At 39.3% G+C, this 19,067-nt stretch overlaps 2 protein-coding genes across 6 annotated transcripts in view; both read left to right on the plus strand.

Annotated features, from left to right (window-relative positions):
- The window catches only part of ACIN1 (apoptotic chromatin condensation inducer 1), a 35,556-nt gene extending 34,631 nt beyond the window's left edge, over positions 1-925 (plus strand). Inside the window, exon 17 of the mRNA XM_086870664.1 lies at positions 596-925. Coding sequence (XP_086726790.1) covers positions 596-862 — 267 coding nt within the window. The 3' untranslated portion in view covers positions 863-925. The remainder of the gene's footprint in view (positions 1-595) is intronic.
- Positions 926-2,995: 2,070 nt separating this feature from the next.
- On the plus strand, positions 2,996-13,960 carry NGDN (neuroguidin). 5 transcript variants are annotated; one of them, XR_015281358.1, is made up of 10 exons: positions 2,996-3,745; positions 3,825-3,896; positions 4,931-5,098; positions 6,918-7,002; positions 7,113-7,165; positions 7,820-7,934; positions 9,516-10,177; positions 11,618-11,747; positions 13,243-13,309; positions 13,903-13,960. XR_015281358.1 is itself a non-coding variant. In XM_086870828.1 (10 exons), the coding sequence occupies exons 1-10, from the start codon at positions 3,698-3,700 to the stop codon at positions 13,920-13,922; spliced, it is 912 nt and encodes a 303-aa protein (XP_086726954.1). In that variant the 5' UTR covers positions 3,505-3,697; the 3' UTR covers positions 13,923-13,960. The 5 variants fall into 5 exon arrangements, 2 of the variants coding, with proteins under 2 accessions (XP_086726954.1, XP_086726955.1); XR_015281359.1 differs by having other exon boundaries at positions 3,000-3,745; positions 4,958-5,098; XM_086870828.1 differs by having other exon boundaries at positions 3,505-3,745; positions 10,024-10,177.
- The last annotated feature ends 5,107 nt before the right edge of the window (positions 13,961-19,067 follow it).

Consider the following 19,067-nt stretch of genomic DNA (forward strand, 5'->3'; position numbering starts at 1 on the left):
CGAGAATTCTTTCCAAAAATGTGAATTTTAACCCCAAAATCTCCATTTTTTTCCCCAAAAAATTCTTAATCTCTCTTTTTGGTAATTTGCATACAATATTGCATCTAATTTGCATAAATTTGCATAACCATCTACTGAATCTCCTGCCAAAAACGAGAATTCTTTCCAAAAATGTGAACTTTAACCCCAAAATCTCCATTTTTTTCCCCAAAAAATTCTTAACTTCTCTTCTTGTTAATTTGCTTGCAATATTGTATCTAATTTGCATAAATTTGCATAACCATCTACTGAATCTTTTGCCAAAAACGAGAATTTTTTCCAAAAACGTGAATTTTAATCTCAAAATCTCCGGTTTTTTCCCCTCAAAAAATTCCTTAACGTAAGATTTTGTTAATTTAAATTAAAAACGCTTTCTAATTTGCATAAATTTGCATAACCATCTACTGAACCTCCTGCCAAAAACGAGAATTCTTTCCAAAAACGTGAATTTTAACCTCAAAATCTCCGTTTTTTTCCCCAAAAAAACCTTTTAACCTAAGATTTTGTTAGTTTGGGATCCGATTCGCTCCTAATTTGCATAAATTTGCATAACCAGCTGCTGCAGAAGCAGGCGGAGCGAGCGGCGCGGGCGCGGGAACGGGAGCGGCGCCGGAAGGAACAGGAAGAGGAGGAGCTCCGGCAACGCCAGATGGGCGGGGCCGCCGGAGGGGGCGTGGCCGGAGGGGGCGGGGCTTCCTCCGCTTCCGGCCCCGCCCACTCGCGCGCTTCCGGCGGGGGCGGGGCTTCGCAGAGGGGGGGTGGGGGGGGTTCCCGGAAGAGGCGGAGCCGGAGTCGGAGCCCGCCCAGCAGGGGGCGGCGCTAAAGGGCGGGGAGGGGGAGGGGCGGAAGCTTCCGGAAGCCGAAGGGGGGGGAGGGGAAAAAATGGGGAATAAAAAATGGGGGAAAAAAAGAGGAAAAAAGAAAAAATTCGTGCGGGTTTTTTTGGGGGGGAAAAATGGGGATTTTGGGGGGAAAAAAATGAGGATTTTTTGGGTGGAAAAATGGGATTTTTTTGGGGGAAAAATTGAGGATTTTTGGGGGTAAAAAAATGAGGATTTTTTGGGGGAAAATGGGATTTTTTTGGAGTTTTTTTTGGTGTAAAAATTGGGGATTTTTGGGGAAAAAAATGAACATTTTTTGGGGGGGAAAATTGGGAATTTGGGGGGGAAAATTGGGTTTTTTGGAGATTTTTTTGGGTGGAAAAATTGGGGCTTTTGGGTGGAAAAAAGTGGATTTTTTGGGGGGAAAATTATGAACATTTTTTAGGGTAAAAATGGGATTTTTTTTGGGTGGAAAAATTGGGGATTTTGGGGGGGAAAAATGAACATTTTTTGGGGAGAAAATGGGATTTTTTTGGGGATTTTTTGGTGGAAAAATTGGGGATTTTTGGGGGAAAAATTGGGAATTTTTGGGGGGGAAATTGGGGATTTTTGGGGGGAAAAATTGGGAATTTTGGGGGAAAAATTGGGGTTTTTGGGTGGAAAAAAGTGGATTTTTTTGGGGGAAAAAAATGAACATTTTTTGGGGGGAAAATGGGATTTTTTGGGGGATTTTTTGGTGGAAAAATTGGGGATTTTTAGGGGGAAAATGGGATTTTTTTGGGAATTTTTTTTGAGATTTTTTGGGTGGAAAAATTGGGGATTTTGGGGGGGAAAAATGAGGATTTTTTGGGGGGAAAATGGGATTTTTTTTGGAGTTTTTTTGGGTGGAAAAATTGGGGATTTTGGGTGGAAAAATTGGGAATTTTTGGGGGAAAAATTGGGGCTTTTGGGTGGAAAAAAGTGGATTTTTTTGGGGGAAAATTATGAACATTTTTTAGGGTAAAAATGGGATTTTTTTGGGGTGGAAAAATTGGGGATTTTCGGAAAAAATGAGGGGGTTTTTGGGGGGAAAATGGGATTTTTTGGGGAATTTTTTGGTGGAAGAATTGTGGATTTTTGGGGGGAAAAATGGGGATTTGGGGGGGTTTTTTTGGGGGGGAAAAATTGGGGATTTTGGGGGAAAAAAAGAGGATTTTTTTAGGGGAAAAAATGGGATTTTTTGGGTGGAAAAATTGGGGATTTTGGGGGGGAAAAATGGGGATTTTTGGGGGGAAAAATGGGATTTTTTGGGGATTTTTTGGTGGAAAAATTGGGGATTTTGGGGGGGAAAATGGGATTTTTTTGGGATTTTTTTTGTATTTTTTGGGTGGAAAAATTGGGGATTTTGGGGAAAAAATTGAGGATTTTGGGGGAAAAATGAGGGTTTTTTTGGGGGGAAAATGGGATTTTTTTGGGAATTTTTTTTATATTTTTTGGGGGGAAAAATTGAGAATTTTGGGGAAAAAATGAAAATTTTTTAAGGGGTAAAAATGGGATTTTTTTGCGAGATTTTTGGTGGGAAAATTGGGGAGAAAATTGGGGATTTTGGGGGGAAAAAATGGGATTTTTTGGGGTGGAAAAACTGGGGATTTTGGGGGAAAAAATGGGGATTTTTTAGGAGAAAAAATGGGATTTTGGGGGGATTTTTTTGGAGAAAAATTGGGGATTTTTGGGGAGAAAAAATAAGATTTTTTTAGGGGGAAAATGGGATTTTTTTTGGTCGGAAAACTTAGGAAAAAATTGAGAATTTTGGGATAAAAATGAGGATTTTTTTAGGAGAAAAAATGGGATTTTTTGGGTGAAAAAAATGGGGATTTTGGGGTAAAAAATGAGAATTTTTTTAAAGGGAAAATGGGATTTTTTGGGGGATTTTTTGGTGGGAAAAATTGGCGAAAATTTAAGAGTTTTTGAGGAAAAAAATCAAGATTTTTTAGGTGGAAAATGGGATTTTTTTCGAGGGAAAAATTGGGGATTTTGAGGAAAAAATTTAGGATTTTTTTAGGGGAGAAAATGGGGTTTTGGCGGGGATTTTTTTGGCGGGAAAATTGGGGAAAAAAGCGGAAATTTTGGGGGAAAAATCAGAATTTTTTGTGGAATTAGAGATTTAATTTTGTGGGTTTTTAATGGGTTTTATTGGGCATTTTTTGAGGTAAAATTGGGGAATTTGGGGTTAAAAAATGGGAATTTTGGGTTAAAAAAACCGCGGAAAATCGGATTAAAGACGGGAAAGTTCGGAGGGGAAAGATTTTGGGTGGAAATCGGGAGGAAAATGCGGGAATTTGGGTCAAAATCGGGAAAATTCCGAGTTAAAAATTGGAAAAAAAAATAGAAACCGGGAGGAAAAAATCGGAATTTGAAGGATATTAAGTGAAAAAATTGAACTTTTGTAATCCTGGAGATAATTTAGAGGGTCCTGACTGGGTTTGGGGGGTGAAAAGGGAATTTTTTGGGTGGAAAAAATGAAATTTTGGTGGAAAAAATGGAATTTTCGCGGTTTTAAAGCGTTAGAGCCCCTTCGGGGTAAATTCTGGCTTCTCATTGGCTGATGGGCCTGTCAATCATCGCGTAGCGCGTTGCCATTGGCTGATCATAGGGCGGGACGCGCGGTTTCCCGCCTTTCTCATCCCATTGGTCAGCGTTCTGCGATTCCGCGCGTTGATTGGCTCTTGAGCCCGTCAATCATTTCCCCCGCCCTATGGGCGGGCATATGTACGCGCTTCTCGCGCTCTGATTGGTCGAGGCTTCGCGCGCCTCGCTCCCATTGGCTGCCGAGTCCTCCCCTCACGCTCATTTCCATCATGGCGGCGGGCGAGGCGGTCGCGTTGCTGGAGGCGCTGCGGGCTCAGGTGAGACCCCAAAATCTCAACAAAAAAACCCCAAAATTGGACGAAATTGCCCCAAAATGACGCTCCGGGGTCTCCGCAGGCGGCGGAAGTGGCGGCGCACGGGCGGGAAATGCTGCGGAGAGTGAGGGGAGGACGGCTCGACACCAAGGAGGTACCGGAGGGGCGGGAATTTGGGAAAATCCTGAGGGGAAATTGGGGAATTTTGGGGGGAATTTTGGGATCTCTGAGGGAATTTGGGGTCCCTGAGGGGAATTTTGGGGATCCCGAGGATATTTTTGGGGATTTTGAGGGGATTTAAGGGAATTTTGACGGGATTTTGGGATTCCTGAGGGAAATTTGAGGGAATTTTGGGATTCCTGAGGGAATTTTGGGCGGAATTTTGAAATCCTGAGGGAATTTTGGGGTCCCTGAGGGGAATTTTGGGGATTTTGAGGGAATTTAAGGGAATTTTAAGGGGGAATTTGGGGGATCCTGAGGGAAATTTGGGGATTCCTGAGGGAAATTTGGGATCCCTGAGGGGATTTGGGTGATCCTGAGGGAATTTCGGGGTCCCTGAGGGAAATTTGGGATCTCTGAGGGGAATTCGTGGGATTTTGGGGGGAATTTTGGGATTCCTGAGGGGAATTTTGGGTTCTTTAAGGGGTTTTGGAGATCCCTGAGGAGATTTGAGGGATCCCGAGGGGATTTTGAGGGGATTTAAGGGAATTTTTAGGGGAAATTTGGGAGATCCGGAGGGAAACTTGGGATCTCTGAGGGAATTTTGGGGGATCCTGAGGGGAATTTTGGAATCTTGAGGGGATTTAAGGGAATTTTAAAGGGATTTGGGGGATCCCTGAGGGAATTTTGAGGGAATTTTGGGATTTTTGAGGGGATTTTGAAATCCTGAGGGAATTTTGAAATCCTGAGGGAATTTTGGGATCCCTGAGGGGATTTGGGGGATCCCGAGGAGGATTTGGGAGAATTTTTTGGGTTTTTGGGGATATTTCGGGGGCGATTTTTGGGGCGATTTCTGGGGATTTTGGAGTCAAATTTTGAGGATTTTTTTGGGGCAATTCCTGGGTATTTTGGGTATTTTTTTGGGGCAATTTCGGGCATTTTTTGGGGGCGATTTCCGGCTATTTGTGGTGATTTTTCCGGGGTAACTCTGTGCTACTCCCTGGATATTTTTGGGGTGAAACTGGGCAGTTTTGGGGTTCCCTTTCCCCCTTGCAGGGCCTGTCCCTGCTGGAGCTGCGCTCGGGGTCCCTCCTGAGCTACCTGCAGGACCTGGCCCTGCTCGTCTGCGCCAAGGCCCGGGGGGGGTCCCTGGGGGCCGCGGGGGGAGCCCGGGAGCGGCTGCTGGAGACGCGAGTGGTGAGGATTTGGGGGCAAAAACGGGGGGTTCGGGAAAATCCCGGGGTGGGGGGGGGGAAGTGGGGATTTTTGGGGATTTTTTGGGGATTTTTTGGGATTTTTAGGGGAATTTTTGGGATTTTTTTCGGGATTTTTAGGGGAATTTTTGGGATTTTTTTCGGGGATTTTTAGGGGAATTTTTGGGATTTTTTTGGGGATTTTTGGGGAATTTTTTGGGATTTTTTTTGGATTTTTTGGGGGATTTTTTTGGGAATTTTGGGGATTTTTTGGGAATTTATTTGGGAATTTTGGGGATTTTTTGGGAATTTGGGATTTTTTGGGGGGATTTTTGGGGATTTTTAGGGGAATTTTTGGGGGATTTTTAGGGGAATTTTTGGGGATTTTTTGGGATTTTTTGGGGATTTTTTGGGGGATTTTTAGGGGAATTTTTGGGATTTTTTTCGGGGATTTTTGGGGAATTTTGGGGATTTTTTTTGGATTTTTTGGGGGATTTTTTTGGGAATTTTGGGGATTTTTTGGGAATTTATTTGGGATTTTTTGGGGGGATTTTTGGGGAATTTTTTGGGAATTTTTGGGATTTTTTTGGGGATTTTTTGGGGGAATTTTTAGGAGAATTTTTGGGATTTTTTTCGGGGAATTTTTTGGGATTTTTTTTTTGATTTTTTGTGGATTTTTTGGGGAATTTCGGGGATTTCTTTTTGAGGAATTTTAAGGGGATTTTTAGGAATTTTTAGGGAAACTTTGGGGATTTTTGGGAATTTTGGGGATTTTTGGGGGATTTTTGGGGTATTTTTTGGGAATTTTTTGGGGATTTTTGGGATTTTTAGGGGAATTTTTGGGATTTTTTTGGGGGATTTTTAGGGAATTTTTGGGGGATTTTTGGGGATTTTTTTGAGATTTTTTGGGGATTTTTTGGGGAATTTCGGGGATTTTTTTTTGAGGAATTTTAAGGGGATTTTTAGGAATTTTTATGGGGACTTTGGGGGATTTTTGGGGATTTTTTGGGGGGATTTTTTGGGAATTTTTGGGGAATTTATTTGTGATTTTTGGGGAATTTATTTGTGATTTTTTTCGGGAATTTTTGGGGGATTTTTGGGGATTTTTTTGGGGATTTTTAGGGGAATTTTTGGGATTTTTTTCGGGGATTTTTGGGGAATATTTTGGGATTTTTTTTGGATTTTTTGGGGGATTTTTGGGGATTTTTTTGAGATTTTTGGGGGATTTTTTTGGGAATTTTTGGGGATTTTTGGGGATTTTGGGGGGATTTTTGGAGATTTTTTTGAGATTTTTGGGGATTTTTTGGGGATTTTTTTGGGATTTTTAGGGGAATTTTTGGGATTTTTTTCAGGGATTTTTGGGGAATTTTTTGGGATTTTTTTTGGATTTTTAGGGGGATTTTTTGGGGGATTTATTTGTGATTTTTTTTTGGGAATTTTTGGGGAAATTTGGGGATTTTTTCGAGAATTTTTTGGGACTTTTTGGGGCAATTTTTGGGAAATTTTTTGGGATTTTTTTCAGGAATTTTTTGGGATTTTTTCAGGAATTTTTGGGGATTTTTTGGGGATTTTTGGGATTTTTTTGGGATTCTTTTGGATTTTATTTTTCATTTTTTGGGAATTTTTTGGGAATTTTTTGGGGAGTTTTTTTGGGGATTTTTGGGGACTTTTTGGGAATTTTTTCTGGAATTTTTGGGGTTTTTTTTGAGATTTTTTGGGGAATTTGTTGGGATTTTTGGGTGGAATTTTGTGAATTTTTCTTTTTGGGGCGGATTCCGGCGTTTTCGGGGTTGATCCCACAAGCCCCGCCCCCTTTTCCGCAGGTGCTGGAGAAGCTCCGCCCCCTGGAGCAGCGCCTCAAGTATCACCTGGAGAAACTCCTCAGGGCGGCGGCCTCGGGGGGGCGTGGTCAGTGCTGGCCCCGCCCCCTTTTCCCCATGACCACGCCCCCTTTCCCCCCTCCCCCCCCCCCACACCCGTTTTCAGTTTGATTGACAGCTGTCAATCAATCCCCGCAGGCGCCGAGGATCCCCTGAGCTTCCGCCCCGCCCCTTCCAACATGGCGGCGCAGGTGAGGGCGGGGCTTAGAGCGGGGTGGGCGGGGCCAAATGGGTTATGTGGGCGTGGCCTAAACCAGGCAGGGTTTAAGGGGTTAAATGGGGGTCAAATGGGCGTGGCTTAAGGGGGAAATGGGCGGGGTTTAAGGGGTTAAATGGGCGGGGCTTCAGCTGGGAGTGGGTGGGGTTTAAGGGGTCAAATGGGCGTGGCTTAAAGGGGAAATGGGTGGGGTTTAAGGTGTTAAATGGGCGTGGCTTTAAGGGAAAATGGGCGGGGTTAAGGGGTCAAATGGGCGGGGCTTAAGGAAAAGTGGGTGGGGCTTAAGGGCTTAAATGGGCTGTGTTGAAATGTATAAGTGGGCGTGGCCTAAGGGCAAAGTGGGCGGGGTTTAAGGCGTTAAATGGGCGTGGCTTAAAAAGAAATGGGTGGGGTTTAAGGGGTTAAATGGGCGTGGCTTAAGATATGAGTGGGCGGGGTTTAAGGGGTTAAGTGGGCGGGGTTTAAAGGGAAAAGGAACTTGAGCGGTGAAGTGGGCGTGGCTTAAGCAGCAAGGGGGTGGAGTTTAAAGCAGAAATGGGCGTGGCTTGTGGGTAAAATGGGCGTGGTTTGTGGGATTTGTGGGCGTGGTTTGCTCGGTGGGCGTGGCCTGAGTGGGCGTGTCCCGCAGGAGGAAGAGGAGGAGGAGGAAGAGGAGGAGCGAGGCCAAGGGGGCGGAGCCAAAGCCCCGGGGTTGGGGGGAGGGCGGCGCTACGTCCCGCCCCGGCTGGTGCCCGTCAGCTGCGGTGAGACCCCCGAAAAACAGCCAAAAACGCCCAAAATGAACCACAATCAACCCAAAAACACCCAAAATGAACCGAAATCGGCAGAATTCAACCCAAAATCTGAAAAATTCCACCCAAAATTACCCAAAAACAGCCAAAATGAACCAAAATCCACCCAAAAACGCCCAAAATGAACCGAAATCGGCAAAATTCCACCCAAAATCTGAAAAATTCCACCGAAAATTACCCAAAATGAACCAAAATCCACCCAAAACTAACCAAAATGAAACAAAACCCACCCAAAATGAACCAAAATCGGCAGAATTCAACCCAAAATTACCCCAAAACACCCAAAAACACCGAAAATGAACCAAAATCCACCCAAAAACAGCCAAAATGAACCAAAATTGGCAGAATTCAACCCAAAATCTGAAAAATTCCACCCAAAATCTGAAAAATTCCACCCAAAACCGCCCAAAATCGGCTCAAAATTACCCAAAATCCACCCAAATCCACCCAAAATGAACCAAAATCGGCCAAATTCGACCCAAAATCTCCAGAAATCGACCCAAAATCACCCAAAAACACCCAAAAATACCCAAAATGGGCCAAAATCCACCCAAAAACAACCAAAATGAACCAAAATCGGCCAAATTTGACACAAAATCTGAAAAATTCCACCCAAAAACAGCCAAAATGAACCAAAATTGGCAGAATTCAACCCAAAATCTGAAAAATTCCACCCAAAATTACCCAAAATCGACCCAAATCCACCCAAAATGAACCAAAATCTGCCAAATTCGAACCAAAATTACTCAAAATCGACTTAAAATCACCCAAAAGCTGCAAAATTTGACCCAAAATGAACCAAAATCAGCAAAATTCGACCCAAAATCTCCAGAAATCGACCCAAAATCACCCAAAAACACCCAAAAATACCCAAAATGAACCAAAATCACCCAAAATCCACCCAAAATTGGCCAAAATCTCCAGAAATTGACCCAAAATCAGCCCAAGATCTGTAAAAATTGACCCAAAATTACCCAAAATTGACCCAAAATCACCCAAAATCGTCAGAATTTGACCCAAAATCCCAAATTTTCACCCAAAACTCCCTAAAAATTCACATTTTATCCCCAAAAATTCACATTTTATCCCAAAAGATCCCAATTTTTTCCCAAAAAATCCCAAATTTATCCCAAAATCCCAAATTTTATCCCCAAAATTCCCAATTTTAATCCCAAAAATTCCAATTTTCCACCCAAAACTCCCCAAAAAATTCACATTTTAACCCCAAAAATCCCAAATTTTACCCAAAAAAATCCCAATTTTATCCCAAAATTCCCAATTTTAATCCCCAAAAATCCCAATTTTTCACCCAAAACTCCCCAAAAATTCACATTTTTTCCCAAAAAATTCACATTTTATTACAAAAAATTCCAATTTTTTCCCAAAAATTCACATTTTTACCCCAAAAATCCCCAATTTATCCCGAAAAAATCCCAATTTTTTCCCAAAATTCCACATTTTACCCCCAAAAATCCCCATTTTTTCCCCAAATCCCCGTTTTTCACCCCAATTTTTAACCCTTTCCCGTTCCAGATCCGGCTCCGGATCCCGAATCCCGATCCCGATCCCGGCTCCGGCTCCGGGCTTTGAGCTCGGCAATCCCAAAATGCCCAATTTTAACCCCAAAAATCCCAAATTTATCCCCAAAAATCCCAAATTTTCACCCAAAATTCCACATTTTCCACCCAAAAATCCCAAAAATCCCAATTTTAATCCCAAAAATCCCAAATTTTATCCCAAAAAACCCCAGATTTTCACCCAAAACTCCACATTTTCCACCCAAAACTCCCAAATTTATCCCAAAATCCAAATTTTCACCCAAAACTCCCCAAAAATTCACATTTTATCCCCAAAAATTCACATTTTTTCCCAATTTTTTTCTAAAAATACCAAATTTTTTCCCCAAAAATCCCAATTTTACCCCAAAATTCCACATTTTAACCCCAAAACTCCCAAATTTTATCCCAAAACTCCCCAAAAATCCCCATTTTTTCCCAAAATCCCCGTTTTTCACCCCAATTTTTAACCCTTTCCGTTCCAGATCCGGCTCCGGATCCCGAATCCCGATCCCGCTCCCGGCTCCGGCTCCGGGCTTTGAGCTCGGCCGCGCTCCGGGAGCTGCGCCAGGAGTTGGGGGAGGGGCCCCTGGAGGAGGGGGCGGGGCTGCAGCCCCCGCAGCGCCAGGAGATCCAGAGGTGCGGAAAATTCCGGAAAACTCCGGGGAAAATGCGGGAAAATGCGGGAAAAATGCGGGAAAAATGCGGGGGAAATTTGGGGGAAATTTGGGAATTTTTGGGGAATTTTTGGGATTTTTTTGGGAATTTTTTGAAATTTTTTGGGAATTTTTTGGGATTTTTTTTGGAATTTTTGGGGGAATTTTGGGGAAATTTTTGGGAATTTTTGGGGGATTTTTTTTGAAATTTTTTGGGAGTTTTTTGGGAATTTTTTGGGATTTTTTGGGGAACTTTTGGGAATTTTTTACGATTTTTGGGGATTTTTTGGGGAATTTTTTGGGAATTTTTGGGATTTTTTGGGGGATTTTTTTTGAAATTTTTTTGGGTTTTTTGGGAATTTTTGGGGGATTTTTTGGGAATTTATAGGGAATTTTTGGGATTTTTTTTTGAAATTTTTTGGGGAAATTTTGGGATTTTTTTGGGGTTTTTTTTGAAATTTTTTTGGGATTTTTTTGGGAATTTTTGGGGAATTTGGGGGAATTTTTTGGGGATTTTGGGGAATTTTTTTGGGGAATTTTTGGGAATGTTTTGGGATTTTTTGGGGAATTTTTGGGATTTTTTTTTTAAATTTTTTGGGGAATTTTGGGGGAATTTTTGGGGATTTTTTTTGAGATTTTTTTGGGATTTTTTTGGGACTTTTTGGGGAAATTTTGGGATTTTTTGGGGATTTTTTTTTAAATTTTTCTGGGGATTTTTTGGGGAATTTTTTGGGAATTTTTGGGAATTTTTTGGGAATTTTTGGGATTTTTTGGGGGGTTTTTTTTGAAATTTTTTGGGATTTTTGAGGGTTTTTTTGGGAATTTTTTTGGGATTTTTTGGGAATTTTCTGGGAATTTTGGGGGAAATTTTGGGATTTTTGGGAGATTTTTTTTGAAATTTTTTGGGGTTTTTTTGGGAATTTTTTTGGGGAATTTTTGGGGGATTTTTTTTGGGAACTTTTGGGAATTTTTGGGAATTTTTTACAATTTTTTGGGATTTTTTTGGGAATTTTTGAGGAATTTTTGGGAATTTTTTTGGATTTTTTTTGAAATTTTTTTGGGATTTTTTGCGAATTTTTTGGGGATTTTTGGGTCAATTTTGATCCAAATTTGGTCAATTTTGGGTCAATTTTTACGGAATTTGGGTCATTTCGGGTCAATTCGACCCTCCCGGATCAGAATTTGGGGGTTTCGAGGTGGATTTTGGGTGAAATTCGGGCGATTTTGGGTCAATTTCTGCCATTTTTAACAAAACCTGAGCAATTTTTGGGTCAATTTTGGGCTGAATTTGGTCAATTTTGGGTCAATTTTTACCGAATTTGGGTCATTTTGGGTCAATTCGACCCTCCCGGATCAGAATTTGGGGGTTTGGAGTCGGATTTTGGGTGAAATCCGGGCGATTTTGGGGTTTTTTCGGGCGCAGGCGGCGCTGGGAGGAGTCGATGCTGCAGCGCCTCAGCGCCCCCTGCCGGCGGCGCCGGGGGGCGGGGCCTGGCCTGGATGACGTCACCAACTTCGGGGCTTTTCCCGCCCTTTTGGGAGCGGCCAATCAGGTGAGAGGGGGGCGGGGCTTGGGGGGGGAAATGGCGGGAAATGGGGAAAAATGGGGGAAAAATGGGAAAAATTGGGGAAAAATTGGGAAAAATGGGAAAAAATGGGGAAAAAATGGGGGAAATTGGGAAAAAAAGGGTTAAAAATTGGAAAAATTAGGAAAAAATGGGGAAAAATTGGGAAAAATTGGGAAAAAATGGGGAAAAATTGGGAAAAAATGGGAAAAAATGATGGAAAAAATGGAAAAAGTTGGGAAAAAATGGGGAAAAAATGGGAAAAAAAGGGAAAAATTGGGAAAAAATCAGAAAAAATTGGGAAAAAATGGGGGAAAATGGGAAAAAATGGGGAAAAAATGAAGAAAAAAATCAGAAAAAAAATTGGAGGGAATTTTGGGGGGAAAATTAAAAAAAAAATTGGGAAAAGTGGGGGGAAAAAATGGGAAAAAATTGAAGGAAAAAAATGAGGAAAATCGAGGGGAAAATGGGAAAAATGAAGGGAAGGGGAATTTTGGGGAATTTTGGGTGGAAAAATGGGAATTTTGGGGGATTTTGGGTTAAAATTTGGGAATTTTGGGGAATTTGGGGTGAAATTGGGGAATTTTGGGGTGAAATTGGGGAATTTTGGGACAAAAATTTGGGGATTTTGGGAATTTTGGGGTGAAATTTGTGAGTTTTGGGGGATTTTGGGTGAAATTGGGGATTTTTGGGTTAAAAATTGGGGATTTTGGGGTGAAATGTGGGAATTTTGGGGTGAAATTGATGAATTTTGGGGTTAAATGTGGGAATTTTGGAGTGAAATTTGGGAACTTTGGGGAATTTTGAGGTGAAATTGGGGAATTTTGGGGTTGAAATTGGGGAATTTTGGGGTTAAATGTGGGAATTTTGGGGGATTTTGGGGCGAAATTTGGGGATTTTGGGTTGAAATGTGGGAATTTTGGGGTTAAATTTGGGAATTTTGGGGAATTTTGGTCTGAAATTTGGGAATTTTGGGGTTGAAATTTGGGATTTTTTGGGTAAAATTTGGGAATTTTTGAGATAAAAACGGGAATTTTGAGGTGAAATTGGGGGATTTTGGGGAATTTTGGGCTGAAATTGATGAATTTTGGGGTTAAATGTGGGAATTTTTGGGAATTTTGAGGTAAAATTTGTGAATTTTGGGGTGAAATTGGGGAATTTGGGGGTGAAATTTGGGAATTTTGGGGAATTTTGGGCTGAAATTGAGGAATTTTGGGGTTAAATCTGGGAATTTTGGGGGATTTTGAAGTGAAATTTGGGAATTTTGGGGTGAAATTGGGGAATTTTGGGGTGAGAAATAAGAATTTTGGGGAATTTTGGGTTGAAATTTGAGAATTTTGGGGGATTTGGGGCTGAAATTTGGGAATTTTGAGGTGAAATTGGGGAATTTTGGGGAATTTTGGGCTGAAATTGGGGAATTTTGGGCTGAAATTGGGGAATTTTGGGGCGAATTTGGGGAATTTTGTGAATTTCCCCCCCTCAGGAATCGTCGGAGCCGCCGCGGAAAAAGAGAAAAAAACCCAAAATGGGGAAAAGAAAAGGGAGAAAAGGTGAGAGGGGAAAAACCAGAAAAAACCAGTTTGGACCAGTAAAAACCAGTTTAAACCAGTATAAACCAGTCTAAACCAGTATAAACCAGTTTAAACCAGTATAAACCAGTATAAACCAGTTTGAACCAGTTTAAACCAGTCCAAACCAGTAAAAACCAGTTTAGACCAGTTTGAACCAGTTTAAACCAGTTTGGACCAGTAAAAACCAGTTTAAACCAGTTCAAACCAGTCCAAACCAGTCCAAACCAGTATAAACCAGTTCAAACCAGTCCAAACCAGTTCAAACCAGTCCAAACCAGTCCAAACCAGTACAAACCAGTCCAAACCAGTCCAAACCAGTCCAAACCAGTCCAAACCAGTATAAACCAGTATAAACCAGTATAAACCAGTTCAGACCAGTTCAAACCAGTATAAACCAGTTTAAACCAGTATAAACCAGTCCAAACCAGTATAAACCAGTTTAATCCGGTTTAATCCGGTTTAAACCAGTAAAAACCAGTTCAAACCAGTATAAACCAGTCCAAACCAGTCCAAACCAGTCCAAACCAGTCCAAACCAGTCCAAACCAGTCACTCCCAGTTTCCCCCCCCCAGGTTTCCGCCGTCGCCGCTGAATTCGCCAATAAAACGTCGTGGCCTCGTTTGCATCTCATTTGCATCTCGTTTGCATCTCGTTTGCATCTCGTTTGCATCTCGTTTGCATCCGTGTGACGTCATTTCCGCGCCGGGGGAGGGGGGAAAGGTCCGGGAAGACCCAAAATTCCGGGGTTTGGGCCCGAAATTCCCAGGGTTTTTCCTCAAAAAAAATTCCCAAAAATTCCCCCCCAAAAAAATCCCAAAAATTCCCAAAAAATTCCCAAAAAATCTCAAAAAATCACGAAAAAATCACAAAAAATCCCCCAAAAAAATCCCCAAAAAATCCCCAAAAAAATACAAAAAAAATCAAAAAAAAATCCACAAAAAATTCCCAGAAATTCCCAAAAAATCCCCAAAAAAATAAAAAAAAAAAATCACAAAAAATCCCCAAAAATCGCCAAAAATTCCCCAAAAAAATCACAAAAAATCCCCAAAAAATCCCCAAAAAAATACAAAAAAAATCGAAAAAAAATCCCCCAAAAATTCCCAAAAATTCCCAAAATATCCCCAAAAAAATAAAAAAAAAATCACAAAAAATCCCCAAAAATCGCCAAAAATTCTCAAAAAAATCACAAAAAATCCCCAAAAAATCCCCAAAAAAATACAAAAAAAATTGAAAAAAAATCCCCAAAAAATTCCCAAAAAATTCCCAAAATATCCCCAAAAAAATAAAAAAAAAAATCACAAAAAATCCCCAAAAATCGCCAAAAATTCCCAAAAAAAATCACAAAAAAAATCCCGAAAATTCCCCCAAAAAAATTCCCAAAAAATCCCCAAAAAATCCAAAAATATCCAAAAAAAAACCCCCCAAAAATCGCCAAAAATTCACAAAAAAATCACAAAAAAAATCACAAAAATTCACAAAAAGAATCCCAAAAATTCCACAAAAATCCCCCAAAAATTCCCCCAAAAAATCACAAAATTTCCCCAAAAAATTCTCAAAATTTCGTTTTTTATTTCCTAAAGAAAACCAATTATTCTTCAAAAAAATTCCCAAAAATAACCATAAAGATAATAAAAAAATATGAGTAAATTCAAATTTTGTTCACCAAAAACCCCAATTTTTCCCCCCAAAAAAATTCCCCAAAAATCTGAATAAATTCCGGTTTTTTCCCTCAAAAAATCCCAAAAAAGTCATAAAAAAATCACAAAAAAACCCCCAAAAAATAAAAAAAAATCCCCAAAAATCCCCAAAAAATCAAAAAAAAAATCCAAAAAAGTCATAAAAAAACAAAAAAAAATCCCCAAAAAAATCCCCAAAAAAATCCCCAAAAAATTCCATTTTTACCCCCCAATTTTTCCCAAAAAAATCCCACAAAAAATCCAAAAAAAATCATAAAATACCAAAAAAAAAAATCCCAAAAAAAATCCCCAAAAAATCGACAAAAAATCCCAGAAAAGTCATAAAAAAGTTCTTAAAAAATGCCCAAAAAATCCGAAAAAATCCCCAAGAAATCACAAAAAAATCTCAACAAAATCTCTAAAAAATCCCAAATAATCACCAAAAAATCCCCAAAAAATCAAAAAAAATCTCAAAAAATTCCCCAAAAATTCCATTTTTACCCCCCAATTTTTCCCCAAAAATCCCCTGAAAAATCAAAAAAAAATCCAAAAAAATCACAAAAAAATCACAAAAAAATAACAAAAAAATAACAAAAAATTCCCCAAAAAACCACAAAAAATCCCAAAAAATCCCCCAAAAAATAAAAAAAAATCCCAAAAAAATCCACCAAAAAATCACAAAAAAATCTCAAAAAATCCCCCAAAAAATCCCCAAAAAATCTCAAAAAATTCCCAAAAAAATCTCAAAAAATCCCCCAAAAAATCACAAAAAATCCAAAAAAAATCACAAAAAATCCCAAAAAAAATCACAAAAAAATCACAAAAAATCACAAAAAAATCAGAAAAAAATCCCAAAAATGCCCCAAAAATCCCCAAAAAATCCCGAAAAATCATAAAAAAATCCCTAAAAAATTCCAAAAAAAATCAGAAAAAAGTGACAAAAAATCCCCAAAAAATCCCCCAAAAAATCCCAAAAAAAATCCCCAAAAAATCACAAAAAAATCACAAAAAATCCCTAAAAAAACCTCAAAAAATCCCTTAAAAATCAAAAAAAAATCCCTAAAAAATCCCCAAAAAATCCCAAAAAAATACCCAAAAAATCCCAAAAAAATACCCAAAAAATCCCAAAAAATCCCAAAAAATTCCCCAAAAATTCCATTTTTACCCCCCAATTTTTCCCCAAAAATCCCCAAAAAATCCCAAAAAAATTCCAAAAAAATCCGAAAAAAACCACAGAAAATTCCAGATGAATTCCACTTTATTTTTGCCCAAATTCCCGTGTTTTTGCCCCAAATCCCCGCTCCCTTCCCGTAGCGCTCCTGCAGCTGCGCCACGCAGTCGCAGCTCACCTGTCTCCAGCCCTGGGGTCCCACCTGCAGCACGCGCTCGCTGCCCCCCGACTCTCGCCCCAAAAATGGCAATTTTACACCAAAAGAAATCCCCGTTTTTTACACCAAAACGTCCCCGGAAAATCCCTAAAAGATTACAGAAAAATCTCAAAAAAATCACCAAAAAATCATAAAAAAATTACAGAAAAATCTCAAAAAAATCCCAAAAAAAATCAGAAAAAAATCACAAAAAATCCCAAAAAAATCACAAAAAAATCACAAAAATAATCCCCAAAAAATCACAAAAAATCACAAAAAAATCAGAAAAAAATCCCCAAAAATGCCCCAAAAATCCCCAAAAAATCCCAAAAAATCATAAAAAAATCCCAAAAAATCATAAAAAAATCATAAAAAAAATCCCAAAAATGCCCCAAAAATCCCCAAAAAAATCCCAAAAAAATCATAAAAAACCAAAAAAAAATCCCCAAAAAATCATAAAAAAATCCCAAAAAATCCCCAAAAAAACCTCAAAAAATCCCTTAAAAATCAAAAAAAAATCCCCAAAAAATCCCAAAAAATCCCAAAAAATCCCAAAAAATTCCCCAAAAAATCCCCAAAAAAATCCCAAAAAAACCCCAAAAAAACCACAAAAATTCACAGAAAATTCCCGATCAATTCCACTTTATTTTTGCCCAAAATCCCGTTTTTTGCCCTCACTTCCCGTGGCGCTCGTGCAGCTGCGCCACGCAGTCGCAGCTCACCTGTCTCCAGCCCTGGGGTCCCACCTGCAGCACGCGCTCGCTGCCCCCCGACTCTCGCCCCAAAAATGGCAATTTTACACCAAAAGAAATCCCCGTTTTTTACACCAAAACGTCCCCGGAAAATCCCTAAAAAATTACAGAAAAATCGCAAAAAAAATCACAAAAAAATCATAAAAAAATCACAAAAAAATCCAAAAAAAACTCAAAAAAATCCCAAAAAAATCCCCAAAAAATCAGAAAAAAATCACAAAAAATCCCAAAAAAATCACAAAAAAATCACAAAAAAATCCCAAAAAAACCTCAAAAAATCCCCCAAAAAATCACAAAAAAATCACAAAAAATCACAAAAAAATCAGAAAAAAATACCTAAAAAATTCCAAAAAAAATCAGAAAAAAATGACAAAAAATCATAAAAAAATCCCAAAAACTCCCCAAAAAAATCCCAAAAAAATCTCAAAAAATCACAAAAAAATCACAAAAAAATCACAAAAAAATCACCAAAAAATCCCAAAAAATCCCAAAAAATCCCCAAAAAATTCCCCAAAAAGTCCAAAAAAATTTTCTAAAAATCCCCAAAAATCCCACTTTTATTTCCCCAAAACCCCCAATTTTTTCTCCAAAAAATCCCAAAAAAAACCCCAAAAAAAACCCCAAAAAATCCCAAAAAAACCACAAAAAATCACAAAAAATTCCAGATGAATTCCACTTTATTTTTGCCCAAATTCCCGTGTTTTTGCCCCAAATCCCCGCTCCCTTCCCGTAGCGCTCGTGCAGCTGCGCCACGCAGTCGCAGCTCACCTGTCTCCAGCCCTGGGGTCCCACCTGCAGCACGCGCTCGCTGCCCCCCGACTCTCGCCCCAAAAATGGCAATTTTACACCAAAAGAAATCCCCGTTTTTTACACCAAAACGTCCCCGGAAAATCCCTAAAAAATTACAGAAAAATCTCAAAAAAATCACAAAAAAATCACAAAAAAATCCCAAAAAATCCCAAAAAAATCACAATAAAATTCCCCAAAAAATCATAAAAAAACGAAAAAAAATCCCAAAAAAATCAGAAAAAAATCACAAAAAATCCCAAAAAAATCACAAAAAAATCACAAAAAAATCCCAAAAAAACCTCAAAAAATCCCCAAAAAATCACAAAAAAATCACAAAAAAATCAGAAAAAAATCCCCAAAAATGCCCCAAAAATCCCCAAAAAATCCCAAAAAATCATAAAAAAATCCCTAAAAAATTCCAAAAAAAATCAGAAAAAAATGACAAAAAATCCCCAAAAAATCCCCCAAAAAATCACAAAAAATCCCAAAAAAATCACCAAAAAATCCCAAAAAATCCCAAAAAATCCCCAAAAAATTCCCCAAGAAGTCCAAAAATATTTTCTAAAAATCCCCAAAAATCCCACTTTTATTTCCCCAAAACCCCCAATTTTTTCTCCAAAAAATCCCCAAAAAAACCCCAAAAAAAACCCCAAAAAATCCAAAAAAAACCACAAAAAATCACAAAAAATTCCAGATGAATTCCACTTTATTTTTGCCCAAATTCCCGTGTTTTTGCCCCAAATCCCCGCTCCCTTCCCGTAGCGCTCGTGCAGCTGCGCCACGCAGTCGCAGCTCACCTGTCTCCAGCCCTGGGGTCCCACCTGCAGCACGCGCTCGCTGCCCCCCGACTCTCGCCCCAAAAATGGCAATTTTACACCAAAAGAAATCCCCGTTTTTTACACCAAAACGTCCCCGGAAAATCCCTAAAAAATTACAGAAAAATCGCAAAAAAATCATAAAAAAATCACAAAAAAATCGCAAAAAAATCTCAAAAAATCACAAAAAAATCACAAAAAAATCACAAAAAATCCCAAAAAAATCACAATAAAATTCCCCAAAAAATCATAAAAAAACGAAAAAAAATCCCCAAAAAATCTCAAAAAAATCACAAAAAATCCCATAAAAAATCACAAAAAAATCACAAAAAATCCCA

This window comes from Cyanistes caeruleus, chromosome 33 (assembly GCF_971803275.1).
Source record: "Cyanistes caeruleus chromosome 33, bCyaCae1.hap1.1, whole genome shotgun sequence".
Classification (NCBI taxonomy): domain Eukaryota; kingdom Metazoa; phylum Chordata; class Aves; order Passeriformes; family Paridae; genus Cyanistes; species Cyanistes caeruleus.